General features: G+C 35.9%; 1 protein-coding gene across 1 annotated transcript in view; it reads right to left on the bottom strand.

Moving 5' to 3' along the window:
- Nucleotides 1–17,623, bottom strand: part of LOC124721691 — an 888,717-nt gene that overhangs the window by 381,239 nt on the left and 489,855 nt on the right. Inside the window, exons 19-22 of the mRNA XM_047246771.1 lie at nucleotides 17,289–17,366; nucleotides 6,613–6,690; nucleotides 4,084–4,161; nucleotides 663–740 (exon numbers count right to left, since the gene is read on the bottom strand). Of these exons, the coding sequence (XP_047102727.1) occupies nucleotides 663–740; nucleotides 4,084–4,161; nucleotides 6,613–6,690; nucleotides 17,289–17,366 (312 nt within the window). The remainder of the gene's footprint in view (nucleotides 1–662; nucleotides 741–4,083; nucleotides 4,162–6,612; nucleotides 6,691–17,288; nucleotides 17,367–17,623) is intronic.

Raw genomic sequence — 17,623 nt, 5'->3', positions numbered from 1 at the left:
TTATTGGCACAAAGTACATTGACTTCTATCAACATTTATCAAGCTGAAGTAGAGCTAGTCAGCTCACTATCAAGTTTACAGACTAAAACATTCACTAAATTACTTATGTTTCGTGCTTTTGGTGTAAGTCATATGAACAAATCAATAAACGATGCTACCATACACATTGTCACAAAATATACACTAAAGCCTAAAAGTGATACAGTATAAAAGTCTCAATTCATGCCATCTTTAAAATATGCATTAACCCCCCAAATGAGCACAACATTCCAATATTCATGAAACATTCATTTGCAAGGAAATCTGCACTCCAGTTATTGTGAATATACCCCGAAAAGAGAATAATGTGTACAGACTGGTGATAATTTGAAATAAAATCATCTACATAACAAGGGAATTTCACGCAAGGGCTTTGTAGTTACAGAATTAATTAATGCTGGCTCCAAAACTTCATATTCATTTCTTCATAACATTTCCATTATGAATAAAAAAAAAAAAAAAAAGATCCCTCTAAGACGTATAAATAATATTTGACTGAATTTGAGAAAAATGATAACTACTAAGCAAAGTTCATAGCCTTACCCTGTCAATATTTACAGAAATCACATAAGCAAAAAATTAATTGCAACCATGTTTACAGCACAGGTGTAGTGAATAAATACCTGATACATTGTAGTCCATGGGCCACCTGCAGGGTTTAAAAAATTTCTTCTGCATAGATGATTTAGCATATGGATCACCTGTTAGACAATACAACATTAGTCATTGTAATTATGCAGCTATCAAAAGCATTCTTTTACTTTTGTAAACAAAAGAAATCAGGAGAATGAAATATCATAGCCATGTGAATTGCAGAAATGAATATACCTGGTGAAATTTATGTTAATAAGGATTATAAAAGTCAAATCATCAAAATCATCATCATCATCATCATCACCACCACCAACAACAACAACAGTTCTATTAAGTTATGTACTACCTAGTGCATTATCACAATTACAAATGAGTATTGGAGTAGCTAATACTGTTGCAACTTTCCTGAAGAGAAAATAGTGTAAACGGTTTGGAGATTATAAATGTTTTGTTACTCAGAAGCCTCCCTGTGTGTGTTTACTCCCTATGTGTTGACCAATACTGTATCCAATCATTTAATTCTACAGTGCCATGTTCTCCACATGCATATTGGAGGAACAATTAACAGGTGAGTGAGCCTTCTTGATAGCATCTTCTAGCTGTGAAGCATATCTCACACTTGAAGTACTGATGGCTTTCACCTTTAAATGTTTTTCAGCTACATTCTAAATTGTACTGGCTCTCTTCTTCTGATTCAAGTTCTGTCTTGTATGACCTTTGAAACAAGTGTAGCATATGAAACTGAAAACTGAAACCGTATATATATGAGCACACTACCTGACGTGCAGCTGTTGCCACTCATACATACACAGGTGTAGCAGTGAAATGGTTAAATGCTAGGTTTGCCTTCAATTACATACATAAAAAAATTAACAATTAGGACCAATGAACACAGTTAAAAAATTTTGCTTTCAAAATATATTTTTCACTCTCAAGAGGAGTGTGCACAGTTTTGAAACTTCCTAGTTGATTAAAATGTGTGGCAGACTTTGTCTGAAAGCTAGCAGGATTATCTATCTTCTTAATGTATCTATAAATGACTCAGCACCTGAACTATTTAGTGAGATACCACCTTTACTCATTGGGTTAGTTATAATGTTATTAATAGAGCCCAGATTTCCGTTAACTACCAAGTTATAAGACATGCATGCATTCATGCAGTATCATATCAATAAACATGAACAATAAGGTAGCAAAACAATAAAAATATGTGGTATTCAGTTCTATATTTATTTCTACTTTTTTTCTAAAACAGTACACAATAACCAATTTCTCCAAATTTTCCTCACACTCATGCATTTACCAGAAATAACATTTTAGTACACAGAAAATGAACTTTCTATGTCACAAGAAGTGTCAGGTGCATACATAAATGAAGAAATTTTTTACACTTTTTTACACTTTTGCCACAAAATATTTTTTGACAGCTTCATAAACCCAAAATTAGAATTTTATCTAATAAATTTGTTATCTTACAAGCCGCAACACCCACTTCTCCACAGGATTTTTAGCCTCTTCAATAACTGTCCAAGATGCCACCTGTGGCTTGCAACTTTGTTACTATCAAAGGCAAATGCACAAAATTTCATTTGACGTAAATCTGGTCTTGCTTCAAATCAGTTTACTTGAATATCGCTTTCCCATCTTTAATGCAAGCTGCATCAGTGACTTCAAAAATATACAGAACAAAAACGAAGGAAAAAATATAGGCTGCAACTTAAGTCTCTTCAACAGAAGAAAGTAAGGCGTTATCAACTTCAATATATCTGTAGGAATCATGGTATCTTACTGACAACTTAATCAAAATTACCACATTGAAAGATAGCAGCATTTATCCAGGTACCCCATCTGGTTAAAATAGATTTCAGGGGCCAATATAAATCTAGCAGCATATCTTTAAATCCAGCAACATGGAGATGTGTCTTTAACAATACCTTCAAATGGAAAAAAGACAGCTTATGACTTAATAATGTCAGCAGTTTCCAATTTTTGTATTTTGGACATCTATTCACCTTATTTGTATCTGCGTATTCACACTATCAAATTTCAGACTACCATTTCAGCTACATGATGTAGTGCATGGGCCTACATGTAATGCACTTTAGGTTAGGATAAAACATTTTAATTGTTTTCCTGGGCTTGGCATGAAGTATATTGACTTCTACCATTGTTTACTGAGCTGAAGTAGTGCACTTAAGCTCACTATAACTAACAGACTGTAACATATTTGCATGAGTACTCAAGTTCTGCACTTTTGACATACTACATATGAATAAAACAATCAAAGATGCTATCATGCATGATACTGCCAAATATACACATAGGTCACAAAAGCGATATAATACACATTATAAATGTCTCAATTCATGCAATCTTCAAAATATTCATTTACCCCCCCCCCTCTCCCCCCCCCCCCCAAAAAAAAAAAAAAAAAAAAAAAAATCACCAGACATGCAAAAACTCATGAAACATGCACTTGCATGCAAATCCAGACTCTTGTTATTATATACAAGGGTTGGAACTTAAATAGTGGCAACTATTTATTCACAACCGATACAAAGGAGTTACATGTTTGCAGCACCTGTTACTATCCTTCATAGTAGTCACCAGCATTGTGTAGAACCCACTGCCAGTTATGTGGAAGGCGTAGTATACCGTTAGCAGAGCCTAATCTGTTGATGGTGTGAATGGAGCAGTCTACAGTTATGGTGATTCTCGTGTACAACTGTGATGGTGTTATCCTAACGCATTACATTCCTCCATGTCAGACCATCAATGCACAGTATTACTGTTCATTTTTGGAGCATTACCTTCGACCAGCTTTGCAAAAGAAGTGGCAACACTTTCTGTGCAACCCACCCGTCATTTTGCACGACAATGTGTGGGTACATACAGTGCAAGCTGAGGCTGCTCTGTTCATTCGATGGGACTGGGAAGTACTGTACCATCCACCATACTCCCCAGACTTAAGTCCTTGTGACCTTGATTTGATTCTGAAGATGAAGGAAGCACTTTGTGGCATTTACTTCAGAACTGTTCTAGAGATTCAACAGGCAGTAGACCGCTCCATTCGCACCATCAACAGAACAGGCTTTGCTAATGGTATACTATGCCTTCCACATCGCTGGCAATGGGTTCTACACAATGCTGGTGACTGCTTTGAAGGACAGTAACAGGTGCAAACATGTAACTCTTTTGTATCGGTTGTGAATAAGTAGTTGCCACTTTTTAGGTTACACATTCATTTCTCCCTAACATTTACATTATGAAAACATTCAAAAAAATACCACTCAGATGTATAAATAATATTTGACTGAATCTGAGAAAAATGTTAGCCGAATGCTATACAAAGCAAAGTTCATAGCATTACTCTGTCAATACTTACAGACATCACATAAGCCAAAAACTAATTGTAAGCACGACTACAGCATAGGTGTAGTGAATATATACCTGATTCATCGTGATCCATGGGCCACCAGCTGGATTTGAAAAATTTCTTCTGTTTAGATGATTCAGCATACGGTTCATCTGTTAGAAAATACATCTCTGGTCAATGTAACTATGCAACTATCAGAAACATTCTTTTACTTTTGTAAACAAAGGAAATGGAAAGAATGAAATATCATAGCCATGTGATTGACAGCAGAAATTTGCTTAAATTAGAATTACGAACGCCAAGTCTTGCCAATCATCACAACAACAACAACAACAACAACTACTACTACTACTACTACTACTACAGTTCTATTCAGTTAAGTACTACCAAAGGCATTACCACTATTACAAACACTCATTGTAGTAGCTAACACTGTTTGTGGCTTCTCTGAAGATAAGGAAGTGCACAAGTTGGGGCGGTTATAGATGCTTTGCTACTTAGAAACCTCTCTTTGTCCATTTTCTCCTTAGCTTTTGAAAAAAATTACAACCAACAATTTCAGCACCATGTTCTCCACATGCATACTGGGGGAATCATCAACAGGTGATTAAGCCATCTTGACAGCAACTTCTAGCAGTGGAGCATGTCTGATGCTAGAGATACTGATGTCTTTCTCCTCTTAATGTTTCTCAGTGACATTCAACCATTGTATGGTCTCTCTACCTCTGAATGATTTACTGTCTTGTATGACCTTGAAGGGAACTATGCCATCCATTTCAAGGGTACAGAACAAAGTTTCATATTCTGGTACAAAAGTATATAAAAGGTTGTCAGTGGATATGCGGCAAGAAATTGAACATTCCCAATTATTTAAGACCAAAGTAAAAGAATGCCGCATTAATCACTAGTCCTACAACTTATCAGAATACTCAGACTCAAGAAGGTAATTCTGCAAAACTCAAATAATTGTATTAGACAGATCTTGACTTTGCCAGTATATAGACTGCTGACAATGGTCTGTGTAATGTTATACAAACGCTTTGACTGAAGTATTACATGGTAACAAGCCCTTAGTAGTATGGGGGGAGCTGCAGTGGCCTTTTCTGAAGTATCTGTTGTCCCTCTAACATACACATAGGAACTAATGTAGAAGTAATTACCATAATTATCAGTTTCAGTAGATTATGGCTAGTCATAGTTTGTTATTAGCATATATAGTATCCCCCTGGGAGCCACCAGTATGAAGAAAGATATGTACTGCAAGCTGCCGCCTCTCCTGGCCACTGGCAGCACAATAACAGATATGCAGGGTAAACTGCATAGCAAACAAACTGTATCAAACCATATTTGTTGTCAACCACATCTCTGATAGCTGCCATACTAATACATGGCACAAGTCTTGCCAATGGAAGTGCAAGAGGTACCGCAATTAGTGCTCCAGGGCATAGTGATAATAAAACTTAATTCCTCCTAACAGGCCATGAAGGCCCAATGGTACCAACCGACCGACATATCATCCTCAGCACACACATCACTGGATGTGGATATGGAGGGGCATGTAGTCAGCACACTGCTTTCCGGCCGTATGTTAGTTTATGAGACCAGGCATAGCGCCGATAGTGATTGAAAGTTCCTGAATCAGGAATCTTCACGTCATGTCGTGTCTGTGTTTGCCACACTGGCTGCTGACGTCTTTGACTTGAGCCATGTTCCGAGTTCTCCATACTATCCACTGAAGCGTTCACTCTTCATCGCACTGAGCCGTTGCTGCATGTATCATCTGAATTCCTCATACTGTGCCAATACTTTGTATCAGCACTGTGAAGTTTTATACTATAATTTCAGATACACAATGTAAAGCAAGGGCAAAACACCCTTTGGGTAGGATAAAATATTTTAATTGCTTTCCCAGTCCTCAACACGTATGCGGCAACATCGTATAACACCAATAGGATATTTTTTCAATTTAAATTTATTGCCACAAAGTATATTGACTTCTATCTACATCTACCGAGGTGAAGTAGGGCTCTTGAGCTCACTATCAAGTTCACAGACTGAAGAAATTTGCAAAATTACTTGTGTTCCGCACTTTTTGCATAATTCACATAAACATATCAATAAATGATGCTATCACACATATTATTGCAAAATATACACTAAAGCCACAAAATCAATATAATATGCCTTTTCATACCATCTTAAAATATGCATTTACCTCCCAATTGGCCACAACATGCAAATATCCATGCAACATTCAATTGCATGGTAATTTGCACATTGTTATTACATATCTACCCCAGAATGTGAGTAACATTCACAGGCTGGAGATAATTTGAAATGAAATCATCTAAATAGCAATGGACTTTCACACATATGCTTTGTAGCTATAGAATTAATTAATGCTGGCTCCCAACCATCACACTCATTTCTTCCTAACATTTCCATTATGAAAAAAAAATCAAATGATCACACTAAGAAGGATTTGTCTCAACTTGCCATACGAGGCAAGATTTACATCATTACCCCATCAATATTTAAAGAAAACACATAACTGAAAAACTAATTGCAACGATGTTTACAGCATAGGTGCAGGGAATAAATACCTGATGCATCGTGGTCTGTGGGCCACCTGCTGGGTTTAAAAAATTTCTTCTGTTTAGATGATTCTGGATATGGTTCACCTGTTAGAAAATACAACATTAGTCGATGTAACTATGTAACTATCAAAAACATTCTTTTCCTTTTGTGAACAAAGGACATGAATAAAATGAAGTATCATAGCCATGTGAATAGCAGAAATGTACATCACCTTGTGAAATTTATGTAAAGAAGGATTATAAATGGCACATCATCATCATCATAATCACCACCCACCACCACACCACCATCATAAAAGAGAAAAAACAACAACAGTTCTATTCTGTTATGTGCTACCAAGTGCATCATCACAATTACAAATATGCATCAGAGTAGTAACACTGTTTGTGGCTTTCCTTAAGATAAAATAGTGTAAAAGTTCAATGGGTTATAGAAGTTTTGTTACTCAAAAGCCTCCCTGTGTTTATTTCCTCCCTATGTTTTGACAAATACTAGAATCAACCAATTAATTCTACAGTGCTACGTTCTCCACTTGCATGCTGGGGGAATCATCAATAGGTGAGTAAGCCTTCTTTACAGAAACTTCTAGCTGTGAAGCACCTCTCACACTTGAGGTACTGAAGCCTTTCAACTTTGAATGTTTTTCAGCTGCATCCAAAATTCTAGTCTCTCCCTCTCTCTCCCTCTGATTCATTTTCTGACTTGTATGATCTTGAAGGAGACTTCAGAACAATGTTTCATGTTTGATGAAAAAGTCTGTAAACATTATCAGTGGTTATTGGGCACGTAATTAAACATTCCCAGTTATTTAAGAACAAAGTAAAAGAGTGCCACATTAATGACTAATCCTACAACTTATCAGAATACTCAGACTCATGAACGTAATGCCACATAACTCAAATAATTTTATCAGACAGTTCTTGACTCTGCCAGATTATATGCAGCTGACAAATGGTCTGTGTAAAATTATACAAATGCTTTGACTGAATTATTACATAGTAACAGGTCCTTAGTAGTATGGAGGAAGTAGTTTACGGGACTGGCCATAGGGCTGATAGTGACTGGAAGTTCCTCAATAAGGGTTCTCATTGTCCAGTTCTGTCATACACACAGACTTGTGTATGAGTCTTCACTCCATGTTCCATCAGTGTTAACCACACTGGCTGCTGACATATATGCCCTGAGCCATGTCCCAAGTTCTATATATTGTACAGCAATTTCTCTACTCTGCATCGTGATGAGGCATTGCTCCATGTCTCATCCGAGTTCTCCATACTGTGCCCACTATCACCCACAACCGCATCCCATCTGTGTACAACGCACTTTCACTAACTCCTCTGCTGGCTGTGTTATTGTGTCATGTGGGGGAGCCTGCTCTGCAGGGTAGGTATGTCTACCCGCAACAAGCTATGAGCTTCGCCTCAATGGGACATCCCTCCTGGACCATCTTCAAGCTTTATTGCTGTCCACCAATGCCGCCACATCAACATCACCATCATATGAAGTCCCCCAGTGCAATGTCAGTGAACTGGTACAAATTAATGTGTATTCAAGTCCAAATAACTGTTTTGTTTTATTCAGTTTGAGTATAAATAAAGTTCATTTATTTCTTGCTGACTGGGACACATTATTTGGTTTGTAGTCACCAGTGGTTGCTTTTGCCTGTTTATGTATAACTAGACCCATTTCCCATCCCTGATGTATCTCCTTCATGTTGGGATTTACAGAATATGATATGTGAATGAATGAATGAATGCATGAACTCATGTATCATCAGCACTTTAAAGACGACATGCCAGCTGTTGGCTGACTGCTCAAGGCAGGTGGAGGGAGATTTGAATTTCATTTGACATTAAATACTGATGACTGCTTTTATTAAAACCTGGATTATACAAAGTAAATTGAAGCACTCTGTATGAAAGAAATTAGTATGTCTGCTGTCTTTATGATCTCTATCATGTCCTGAAGCAACCTTTCAGTTATACTTGAAAGCATATGAAAGAGCCAGCAACTGAAGAAGCCAGCACAAAGGTAGCAAAAATATTTTGGATCAAGAGCTTCAGAGAATCCAAGATACAGAATGTATGGCTTGCAACTGGATGCAGTTAATGTCAAAAAGAAAGATAGCAGTAAAAATCAGTTATTAGAGGTTACAACAGCTTGACTCAATCAGAAACTGGTGAAGACGTAACCTTGCATAGATCAAATGAGTGGTGTTTCTTCTCAGCAAACATCAAAAGAAAGCAATACTCTGATGGTATGCAAGACTATTTGTGAAATGCACTTTCACAGACAGCATATGAGCACACTGGCTCAAATGAAGAACTGTACCAATTTCCTGGTGTTACACAGGCTGATGTAGTGAAATACAAATGGAAATTAATATTATTTGGAGTTTAGTTTTTTTATAATTTATGATATGTTTAGAGAATCTGTCATTGACCTCTTATGCTGATGGTGCAAGTATGAAAGCCAAAACCACTCAGTAATTAGACATAATAATAGTGAAAGTAGTTTCCAGTCATTTCCGCTGGATGCTGGAGAGGGGGAGGGGGGGGGGGGTTGAATAATATATATACTTATCACTATGCCCAATCTTATTTGCCTTTGTCCAGTGATAGCAATATATCCATCACAACCAAATCCAAACATTCTGGTAGCATGGTCAGTTAAATCTGTACTTTTCAACTATTCACCATGGAATTAACTGTTGAGTTCTTGCTTTTTACGCCAATTTCTTTGTTTAAAACTTGAAGTTGCATTAACCCTTTCACTGTGGCATGGAGAAAGTGGTGCCAGAAACAGACTTTCTCAGGGTCAATTTTTTTCTTTTTTCCTTTTCTCTCTTTAAGTCATTAATAAGCAATTAAACACATGGCCATACGGATATAGCTCACACATATTTATTTTTAAAGTTTGACCAAAACAATTACTTATAATTTCGTTTATGTACAGGTGCTTTTGGAAACAGTTAAAATATACAAACTGACATTGCACTCTGAACATTGCATCTTTCCTTCATTTTGGAGCCAACTGGTTTATTGAAACACATGCAGCAATATCTTTGATGCTTTTATTTTCCTCTAGGTATAGGTGGAACAAATTAATATGAAATGTCATATTAGCACTCATGACCAGAATGAAAAAGTACTGGGGCCTCATTATCACTTATATCTCTGCATACATTATTGAAACTATGACCTTCATGTTCACTTTTCAGTGAGCTAAATAACTTGATTAATGTGGAAACTTCTCTTTCACTATGGCCAACATAAGACAGATGCCATTCTGGACAACTGAAAGACTTGAACAACAATGAATAACACAGTAGTACAAAGCAGTTCATTGGGTTGGATTGATGTAAGCAGACCTGTTTACCATCAACTATCAATGTATAAAATGTAACAAAATTTCTAAATTTTACTTTCAGACTCTACGTATTTACCTGATTATAAGACAAGGTTTTTTTCTGTAATTCTTCATTCAAAAAAATATGGAGTCATCTTACATTCAGAGATTAAACTATTTCTGCTGAGGCCAACATTTTTACATTGTTGAATAGATTTATATGGGACTCATCTTACATTTACAATTAAAGCTTTGGCTATTGAGGTTCTGTAAAAATTTATTTTGAGCAGTCTCAAAGGGTGGGGCATATCAGACAATACTTGCATTTGAATAGGCTCAAAATTTCCCTATACGCTGTTGCGCTTGATGCACTATTGACCTAGCTTGAAGAATCATGTGATGTTTGAATCACAGTGCTAGTGCAAGGGATAGGCGAGGAACTATGAACTAGCCACTACAACAATCTAATGTTCTGCTTAAAAACTGGCAATTTTGTGAAACACAGGAGGAAATAACATTAAATTCAATCCACTTACAAACTTTTGTTGTATTTGAACAGATGTGTAATAAAAGTTCTCATACATGTATGGATACCGCGCACACACACATTAATGCTGTTTTTTAAGTAAAGGTAACATTCAAAGGCAAAAATCGTATCCCTCAAAAACTGTTGCTTGATCCTGAAACTGAGTTGATATTTTATTTAGCTAGGAGAAAGTTAGCAAGAGGTTGCAAAATGAGAAATTCGGTCTCTGTACACGTATTAGAATATAGTAGAAAATCATCATCAGCTTTTTGATCAGGTTATGAACAAGATTTTGACATTCAGATGAAACAAGAAGGAAAATTAACTCACAATGAAATGTTTAACAAATGAAATAAATCATATTAAACAGTCGGTAACTGTTATCGTGAGAACAAATTGCAGCAAAAAGACCCACTGTGGAGATAGTAAGAACAGACACCACTAAATTGCAGGATGAGTGAAAATTCTACAATTGTACTGACTAGTGATTACAGTATTTTATTTGTGTATTAGTTGCTACTTTTCATATGATCTGCATCCTACAAGATATTTCCATCAATGTTTATCTGTTGCTCAAGTACAGCAATATGGAAAGTTGGAGGATGAGCAGAACACAGTGCACTTGAGGACTATGATGAGTGTGTAGAGAGGAGTGTTGAGGAGACAGAAATTGTGTCATGTAAACATCTACTACTTTTATAAACTGCAGCTTGCCTGAATCCATTTGCACTCACAATTGAATTGACTTTAAAACTGAAGAAATACTCAACGATAACATACATTTTTGCAGGAGATGAAAAGTCTCGATGGGGACCAGTGACACACTTATGTGTTTCATGCAGCAACGTTGTCAATGCTCACCATGAAGTGTGACAGGAATGATTGGGGGTGTGTCAGCTGCCGGTTCTACACAGTCAATCAGAGAGTGGTGGGCAGATGATATATTTGGAAGCAAGTGTCATTGTAACATTTTCATGTCAGGATATAAACAAAATGCTATGTGAGTTCAGCGAAAAAAAGAACAGCTGTGTTCTAGAATCCCACTGTAAACACCACCTCAGATATCAGAACATATTTGGAAGAAACAGCCAAATATTTGTAACAGTGGAGATATAAGATTCACAGCTGTCCTGTTAGGATGATGACAATTATTATTATTATTATTATTATTATTTCTTTCCTTTCTCAGACATTATGTCTGGTTAAAAATGGAAAGGGACATGGACCTTGATCAAGCAAGATTTCCTTTTAACTGTATGGTATATGTTACATTGCATTTAGGAACTTTCGGGTAATTGAACATGTATCAATAATTACAGATTTCTGTAGTTGTATATATACGTTTGGATGTAGCTGTATTGTGTTGATGTACTGGTGGATATTGTGTGGTATGACTCCTGTAGTTGATAGTATAATCGGTATAATGTCAACTTTATCCTGATGCCACATGTCCTTGACTTCCTCAGCGAGTTGGATGTATTTTTCAATTTTTCTCCTATTATCTTCTGTATATTTGTTGTATTGGGCATGGATATTTCGATTAGTTGGGATAATTTCTTCTTTTTATTTGTGAGTATGATGTCAGGTTTGTTATGTGGTGTTGTTTTATCTGTTATAATGGTTCTGTTCCAGCATAATTTGTATTCATCATTCTCCAGTACATTTTGTGGTGCATACTTGTATGTGGGAAAGTGTTGTTTTATTAGTTTATGTTGTATGGCAAGTTGTTGATGTATTATTTTTGCTACATTGTCATGTCTTCTGGTGTATTCTGTATTTGCTAGTATTGTACATCCGTTTATGATGTGATCTACTGTTTCTATTTGTTGTTTGCAAAGTCTGCATATATCCATTGTGGTATTGGGATCTTTAATAATATGCTTGCTGTAATATCTGGTGTTTATTGTTTGATCCTGTATTGCAATCATGAATCCTTCCGTCTCACTGTATATATTGCCTTTTCTTAGCCATGTGTTGGATGCCTCTTGATCGATATGTGGCTGTGTTAGATGATACGGGTGCTAGCCGTGTAGGGTTTTCTTTTTCCAATTTACTTTCTTTGTATCTGTTGATCTTATGTGATCTAAAGGGTTGTAGAAGTGGTTATGAAATTGCAATGGTGTAGCTGATGTATTTATATGAGTGACTGCTTTGTGTATTTTGCTAGTTTCTGCTCGTTCTATAAAGAATTTTCTTAAATTGTCTACCTGTCCATAATGTAGGTTTTTTATGTCGATAAATCCCCTTCCTCCTTCCTTTCTGCTTAATGTGAATCTTTCTGTTGCTGAATGTATGTGATGTATTCTACATTTGTGGCACTGTGATTGTGTAAGTGTATTGAGTGCTTCTAGGTCTGTGTTACTCCATTTCACTACTCCAAATGAGTAAGTCAATATTGGTATAGCATAAGTATTTATAGCTTTTGTCTTGTTTCTTGCTGTCAATTCTGTTTACAGTATTTTTGTTAGCCTTTGTCTCTATTTTTCTTTTAGTTCTTCTTTAATATTTGTATTATCTATTCCTATTTTTTGTCTGTATCCTATATCATTGCTGAATACTTCTGTTATCTTTAGTAATTGGTTGAGTTGTTGATTTGTTGCTGCCAGTAGTTTTAGATCATCCATGTATAGCAAATGTGTGATTTTGTGTTGGTATGTTCCACTAATATTATATCCATAATTTGTATTATTTAGCATGTTGGATAGTGGGTTCAGAGCAAGGCAGAACCATAAAGGACTTAATGAGTCTCCTTTGTATATTCCACGCTTAATCTGTATTGGCTGTGATGTAATATTATTTGAATTTATTTGGATACTAAGTGTGGTTTCCCAATTATTCATTACTATGTTTAGGAACTGTATCAATTTATGATCTACTTTGTATATTTCCAATATTTGTAGTAACCGTGAGTGGGGTACACTATCAAAAGCTTTTTGGTAATCAATGTACGCGTAGTGTATTATTATTATTACTACTATTATTATTATTTCTACATGTGTTATCAAAATATCAACAATAAATAAATGGTATAAATATAGAATATGTGTATTGTTAACTTTTTACACAGAATAAAAGAATAAAAGTCTGTAATCTTCGTTAGTTGGAATGTGTTCAGGGTTGTCTTACACTAAGCTAAATACAATATTTTTCACTCTGCAGAGGAGTGTGTGTAGTTTTGAAAGTGCCTAGCAGATTAAACCATGTGCCACACTTTGAGTGAAGGAAAGGGGGGTTCTCTGTATTCTCTATGTGCCTATCAATGACACAGCACCCCAATTATTTAATGAGTTAATACCTTTACTTATTAAATTACTCATAATTCTATTACTAGACCCCAGATTTTCACACCCTATCAAACTGTGAAACATGCATGTATTCACACAATATATATCATTAAACATGCACAATAAAGCAGCAAAACAACAAAAATATGCAGTATTCACTTCTAAATTTACTTCTTATTTCCTCTAAAACAGTAAACAGTAACCAATTTCTCCCACTTTTCCTTGCTTACCTTCATGCATTTACCAGACAGAACATTTTTGACACATAAAATGACATTTCTATGTCACAAGAAGTGACAGATGCATATTTAGGTGAAATAATTCTGGAACAAGTCAGATCAAGCTGATACTTTTTTACACTTTTGCCACTTTTTTTTTTTTTTTTTTTTTTTTTTTTTTTTTTTTTTTTTTTTTTTTTTTTTTTGTCAACTTCATGAACTAAAAATCAGGATATGATCTGATAACTTTGTTATCTTAAAAATGGCAACAACCACTTCAACACAGGATGATTGCAAATATTTTTAACCCTTTCAATAACTGTCCGGAATTCTGCCTGTGGTTTGCAACTTTGTTATTGCCAAAAGAAAATGCACAAAACTTGATTTCGTCTTGCTTCAAATCTGTTTTCTTGAATATCACCTTCGTGGCTTTAATGCAAACTGCATTAGTCACCTCAAAAGTCTACAGCCCAAAAATGAAGCAAGAACCTCCTACACTGCCCTAAACCTGATAAATTCCGACTGTAGGTGTGCTACTTATATACTGTAAATTTTAATATATTCTCTTTATTTTACCTAATTTCCTGTTCCTACATGTAACAGCAGCCCTGGATGTCCACTTACAAGTCCTGACCAACTGACCTGCTGTATGGTGTCATCGTAAGCCATATGTAACAACCCCTTCCTTCACCCCCCCCCCCCCCCCCCCAAATCTGCAGAGCACGGGTGAAAAACAGAAATTTGACGGAACTTATGTGGACAGGCAAGAAAATACAAAGTATAGGATTCCAGATAGACCAGCAAGAGAATGCAGAGTATAATTACAAAAATTTCCTTTTGTTTATTTAATTTCTACATGTCATATCAAAATGTCAACAATAAATAAATTGGATAAATACAGAAAAGGCATAATGTTAACTTTTTAGACATATCCCTTTCATGAATAGGAGTTTGTAAATTTGATTAGTCAGAGTGAGTTAAAAAACAATTTTTTCCCAAGAAACCACTCATAAAGGGGGGGGGGGGGGGGGGGCTCATCTTATATTCAGGGTTGTCTTATACACGAGTAAACACCGTATTTTCAACTCTGCATGGGAGTATGTGTAGTACTGAAACTTCCTAGCTGATTAAACAATGTGCCAGATTTCCTCTGAAAGCTAGCAGGCACCTCTTGTATTCTTTATGTATCTATCAGTGACTCAACACCTAAATTATTTGGTGAGTTAATATCTTTACTTATTAAATTACTCATAATGTTATTACTAGAGCCCAGATTTTCACGAACTATCAAATGGTAAAACATGCATACATTCATGCAATGTCATATCAGTAAATACACATAATAAGGCAGATTAAAGAATTAAAATATGTGACAGAAAATGCTGTTTCTATATCACAAGAAGTGACAGATGTATACTTGGGTGAAGAAATTTTGGACAATGTCTGATCAATTTGATAGTTTTTGTTACAATTTTGCTGCAAAATATTTTTTTGTCTTCTTTGTAAACTCAAAATCAGGATATGATCTGATAACTTTGTATCCTAAAAACAGCAACACCCACTTCTCTGCAGGATGACTGCAAAGATTTTTAACCTTTACAATAACTGAAACTTCCTGGCAGATTAAAACTGTGTGCCGGACCGAGACTCGATCTCGGGACCTTCGCCTTTCGCAGGCAAGTGCTCTACCAACTGAGCTAGCCAAGTACGACTGTACCTCGTCTCCTACCTTCCATATGAGGTACTGGCATAAGTAAAGCTGTGAGGATGGGGCGTGAGTCGTGCTTGGGTAGCTCAGTTGGTAGAGCAGTTGCCCGCGAAAAGCAAAGGTCCCAAGTTCGAGTCTCGGGCCGGCACACAGTTTTAATCTGCCAGGAAGTTTCATATCAGCGCACACTCCGCTGCAGAGTGAAAATCTCATTCTGTTTACAATAACTGTCCGGGACTCCACCTGTGGCTTGCCACTTTGGTATTTCCAAATTAAAATGCACACAATTTGATTTGATGTAAATATGGTCTTGCCTCATATCTGTTTCCTTGAATATCACTATCATGTCTTTAATGCAAACTGCATTAGTCACCTCAAAAGTCTACAGCCCAAAAATGAAGCAAAAAACCTACACTGCAGTAACTTAAGGCTTTTCAGTAGAATGAAGCAAAGAGATGTCAACTTCAATAGATATGTAACAATTCAATGTCTCTTACTGACAACGTAATCAAAATTACCACAGTAAAAGATGGCAGCATTAATCCAGGTATCCCACCTGGTTAAAAAAGGTTGTAGGGGCACAGCTAAATCTGGAAGAATATTTCTAAATCCAGCAATGTAGACAAGTGCTTTCTAGAGTACCTTCAATTGGAAAAATGGCAACATATAACTTAATGCTGTCAGCAGTTTCAAACCATTGTATTTTGTGCAACAATTTTCATTGTTCGTATCATTTTTTGTAATAGTGTATTCACACAATCAAATTTTAGACTACCATTTCAGCTACACGATGTCGCACATGGGCCACCCGTGTTAGACACTTCAAGTTATGATAAAAATATTTAATAGCTTTCCCAGCCTTCATCACATATGGAGCAGCATTGTGAAATGACAATAATAATAATACCCTATTTTAATTTAATTATATTGGCACAAAGTATACCGACTTCTAGTGACAACTACTGAGCTAAAGTAGGGGACTTGAGCTCAGTATGAATATCACAAACTGCAACAATTCTGCAGAATTGCTTATGTTCTACACCTTGGCGTAGTTCATATGAATAAATCTATAAAAGATGGTGTCATGCACGTTACTTAAAAACATACACAAAGGTCAAAAAATGTGATATAACATGCATTACAAGTGCCTCAATTCATACCATCTTCAAAATATACATTTACCCAGCAAATGGCCACACATGCAAAAATTCATGCAACTTGTGTTTACACAGAAATCTGGACTCTAGTTATTATACACCTGCCTTGCAAAGTGAATAGCTCTCACAGATTCATAATAATTTGAAATAAAATCATCTGAATAACCAGGAACTTTCACATGCATGCTTTGTAGCTATAGAATTAATTAATGAGGACTCCCAAAATACACATTCATTTCTTCCTAACAATTCCATTATGACAAAAATCAAATAATCCCATTAAAAAGTATAACTAATATTTGACTGAATCTGAGAAAAATTATAGCTGCACACTATACAAAGCACAGTTCACAGCATTACCTTGTCAATATTTACAGAACTCTCATAAGCAAAAATCTGATTGCGACCATGACTACAGCATAGGTATAGTGAATATATACCTGATTCGTTGTGGTCTCTGTGCCACCAGCTGGGTTTAAAATATTTCTTCTGCCTAGCTGATTCAGCATATGGTTCACCTGTTAGAAAATACAACACTGGTCAATGTAACTAAGCAGCTATCAAGAACGTTTTGTAACTTTTGTAAACAAAGGAAAGGAAAAGAATGCAATATCATAGCCATGTGATTGGCAGAAATGAACAGTACCTGGTGCAATTTATATAAATTAGGATTATGAACACCAAATCATGACCATCATCATCATTATCATCATCATCTACTACAGGTTGATTATAATTAAAGTTAAGCTTTCAAAATGCTTCAGAAATTACACCA

This window comes from Schistocerca piceifrons, chromosome X, assembly GCF_021461385.2.
Source record: "Schistocerca piceifrons isolate TAMUIC-IGC-003096 chromosome X, iqSchPice1.1, whole genome shotgun sequence".
Classification (NCBI taxonomy): domain Eukaryota; kingdom Metazoa; phylum Arthropoda; class Insecta; order Orthoptera; family Acrididae; genus Schistocerca; species Schistocerca piceifrons.
The sequence above is the reverse complement of the archived record's forward strand: the minus strand, read 5'-3'. Positions and strand labels throughout refer to the sequence as shown.